Below are 4098 nucleotides of genomic sequence, written 5' to 3' on the forward strand. Positions count from 1 at the left end.
TGGTTATTTTGGAGGATGGTGTTTAATTACCACAAGTGTGTGAGTTTTCACCATTTTTTCTTCTTTCCATTGCAAATTTCATTCCTTTGTAATTGAAGTACATACTTTGTGTTATTTCTATCTGTTGAGTATCACTGAGGTTTGTTTTATGGCCTTGCATATAGTCTATCTGGGGGAACGCTCCAAGGATGGCTGAAAAGAATCTTGTTCTATTTTGGGGTGGAGTTTTCTAGAGATATCTGTTTAGGATACTTCATTTGCAATGTTCAAGTCCTCTATTTCCTTGTTGATCTTTTACTTAGTTTTTCCGTTCATTATTGAAAGCGGGATATTTGGTTTTTCAACTACTATTGTTGAATTACCTATGTCTCCCTTCGTTTCTGTCAGCTTTTGCTTCAAGCATTTTGGTATCTGTCTATGTTTGATAAAAGACAAAACATTGATGTAACTTTTCCCAAAAACATAAGAAGACAGTTATCCTAATACCATTTATTGCATAATGCAACCTTTGCCTGCTGAATTAAAGTATTGCCATAACAATTCACCACATTCCACAGGAACTTGGCTGTTTCTTATGTTTCTAGGTAGTTCTGATCTGTTCATTCCAGCACCAGCACCCCCACTATTGCAGAGTTCTTAATATTTCACAGAGCAAGTGTCTCCTTGTCTTCAACATTTTCCTAGCTTCTTTTCATTCCTAATTTTAGAGGAAATGTAAACTAGCTTTTGTTTCTTTAAAACCCTGTTAGAATTTTATCTTTCAAATAGGTTAAATTTTAGAATAACTCAGAATATGCACCTTTGCAACATCTCATCTTTTTATCTAGAATCTTGGTTGTATCTGTCCATTTAAAAAATTTTTACTTTATGCCTCCATAGAGAATTTGAAGACCATACCTGATTCTTATTCATATCTTAATGCATAGATTGTTTGCTGATAATGTGTTTCATATTATACTTTAATCTTAGTATTCTTATCATTCATATATAATAATAACAGGTACTATTTATTGAGTGCTCTCCGCATGTCAGCTCTTTGTGTTAAGCACTTCATTCCTTAATTTCCTCCTCACCCCAACCCATTTTTCACATTAAAAAAACCTGAGTCTTAAAGAACACAAGTGACCTGCCTGAGGCATTACAGCCAGGAAAAGGCAGTGCTGGGACTTGAATTTAAGAGTTCCCACAGGACGGTCTTTAGCGCTACACTACATGGCTTACGGGGACCATCAAAGCTGAGGGCCTGTTCATATTGTGGTGGGTCACTTCACTGACTAATCACAAACATCTTTTTTTTCTAATGATGTTTCGACTGATTTTCTTAGATTTCCCAGACAGATTATATCAGCAAGTAATAATAGCTCTTCTTTCTCCTTTCCAATATTTTATTTCTCCACTTCCTCCAACTGGACAATAATCATTTCTTGTAATGCGTATACCTGTGTTAAATACCACTTAAAACCCTATGTAAAATCATAACATAACACTAAACTTTAAACACTTCAAGACGATTGGAAGACGGCAGGATTTAAAATGACTTAGACATTGTTTTTATAATATTCAGCGTGTCAGGTTAGAAGTTGCTGGAATAAATAAGTTGCATACTTTCCATATTCTATTTCTGTGCCTATAATGACCTGTTGCTTTTATTATTTTTAAAGTTTAGTCCAAGATATTTTAATGCTAAGAAAATAGTTGATTTTGCTTATCTTCGTATTCTTATTCAAATGAGGGCACTTAATAAACATTTGTTGGTGTTAATGTTGCAGAAGGTTGGGGGAATGGATGGAGATAACCAGAGTGAGAACTCACAGCTCCTTCTCCTGGGGATGTCAGAGAGTCCTGAGCAGCAGCGGATCCTGTTTTGGATGTTCCTGTCCATGTACCTGGTCACAGTGGTTGGAAATGTGCTCATCATCCTGGCCATCAGCTCTGATTCCCACCTGCACACCCCCATGTACTTCTTCCTGGCCAACCTCTCCTTCACTGACCTCTTCTTTGTCACCAACACAATCCCCAAGATGCTGGTGAACCTCCAGTCCCAGAACAAAGCCATCTCCTATGCAGGGTGTCTGACGCAGCTCTACTTCCTGGTCTCCTTGGTGACCCTGGACAACCTCATCCTGGCCGTGATGGCGTATGACCGCTATGTGGCCATCTGCCACCCCCTCCACTATGTCACAGCCATGAGTCCTGGACTCTGTGTTTTGCTCCTCTGCTTGTGTTGGGGGCTGTCTGTTCTCTATGGCCTCCTCCTCACCCTCCTCATGACCAGGGTGTCCTTCTGTGGGTCCCGAAAGATCCACTACCTCTTCTGTGAGATGTACGTCCTGCTGCGGCTGGCATGTTTCAGCACCCACATCATTCACACAGTGCTGATTGCCACTGGCTGCTTCATCTTCATCACCCCCTTAGGGTTCATGACCACATCCTATGTACATATTGTCAGAACCATCCTTCAAATACCCTCAGCCTCTAAGAAATACAAAACCTTCTCTACCTGTGCCTCACATTTGGGTGTGGTCTCCCTCTTTTATGGGACACTTGCTATGGTATACCTGCAGCCCCTCCACACCTATTCCATGAAGGACTCAGTAGCCACAGTGATGTATGCTGTGGTGACGCCTATGATGAACCCTTTCATCTACAGCCTGAGGAACAAGGACATGCATGGGGCTCTGGGAAGACTCCTAGGGAGACCCTTTCAGAGGCCCAAATGAAGGTAATTTTGAAAAGGGGATTGGAAACTGGAAATATCCTTCACCAGACATCAGGCATTATGTTGTGGGATACACAACAGTCATTAGGGTACAAATCCAGCTCAGAATGAGCTGAGCATATCTATCTGTGGTAAAGAAAAGACAATGTGTATCCCAGTGCCTCCCAGACCTCACCAGCCTTGGCAATAAATAATCTGTCATGCTAACACTACTACCAGGATTTTACAGGGTCAAATATTTAAACCTGCTTGATCATAGGCCCACAGTCCTAGGCTTATCTATATTTACCCAGTCATAGCTTAGGGAGGGCTCTAATGTTCTCTAGCACCCATTCACTTATGACCCAGCAGTTTGGCTTCTCTAAGGAGCCTGCTATCTTCAAGCTCTTTGGAGAAGACACTTTGCACCACCCCTACCACAGATGCCCTGGGTGAGGCTTCCCCTTTCTTGACACTCTAACAGGTACAACATGCACCACTTCAATGTTGACATATAGTCACTCTGGACACAACCCATATGGTTCCTGCAGAAATGCCAACAAAATTCCTGTTGTGGTCTGGGTTGATTTTATCTTTGGGGCCTCAGAGCAATACTCTCTTGCCTTTTCCCTGCATTCCTTTTCTCTGTAGGAAGTCGGACCTTGCCCTTGGAAAGACCATCCTAGCTTTTATTTCTGTAGTTCCTCACCTTCCTTCTCTTCATGCAAGAGTTCCATCCATCCCTCAAAACAAAACTCTCAAACATCAATGCATATTCATAAATAGCAGTGGTAGAGGGTCAGTAGAAGGGGAGGATTCTGGAACAAATGAACAATTTAGTGATCCCAGAGAACACAGAGGAAAGGAGATATTTTAATAAATAAATTACGAATCAAACTCAATAAAATATAAAACAAAAATACAACGAAGAGGATTTTAAAAGCCAAAGATTGGTTCTTTTAAAATAAATGAAGTGAATAAACCTCTGGGATATTGAGCAAGGAAAGAAAAGACACAAGTAAAGACTACAGTGGGAAGAATGGGGATAAAAACTAAAGATAACATCAAGATTAGGATGATGAAGAGGGAATATCATCAACATCTACATACCAATAATTTTGAACATTGACAAAATAAATAAATCCTTGAAAAACATCTGACTTGTCAAAGCTGACTCAAGAAGAAATGGAAAAAATAAATAGTCCTATAACTAGAATTTAAACAATCATTTTAAATATTCACATATATATGAATATGCACACATATCACAAAAATAAATCCATCTACAAGCAACTTTTAGGAAGTTATGGATCATCCAGTTTTAAAAAAAAAAAATTTTGCAGAGAATAGAGAAAAACAACTTCCCAAGTAGCTTTATGTCATAATTATCACCTGATATT

At 39.5% G+C, this 4098-nt stretch overlaps 1 protein-coding gene across 1 annotated transcript; it reads left to right on the forward strand.

Moving 5' to 3' along the window:
• Positions 1-1727: 1727 nt before the first annotated feature.
• LOC112609911 (olfactory receptor 1D5) lies at positions 1728-2720 on the forward strand. Its single transcript, XM_025363111.1, has one exon. The coding sequence runs from the start codon at positions 1728-1730 to the stop codon at positions 2718-2720; it is 993 nt and encodes a 330-aa protein (XP_025218896.1).
• Positions 2721-4098: the final 1378 nt, after the last annotated feature.

Source organism: Theropithecus gelada, chromosome 16 (genome assembly GCF_003255815.1).
Source record: "Theropithecus gelada isolate Dixy chromosome 16, Tgel_1.0, whole genome shotgun sequence".
In the NCBI taxonomy this organism is placed as follows: domain Eukaryota; kingdom Metazoa; phylum Chordata; class Mammalia; order Primates; family Cercopithecidae; genus Theropithecus; species Theropithecus gelada.

Excerpts from the sequence above, each read along its gene's own strand:
- LOC112609911 (XM_025363111.1), top strand. The coding sequence starts at position 1,728 with ATGAGGGCACTTAATAAACATTTGTTGGTGTTAATGTTGCAGAAGGTT.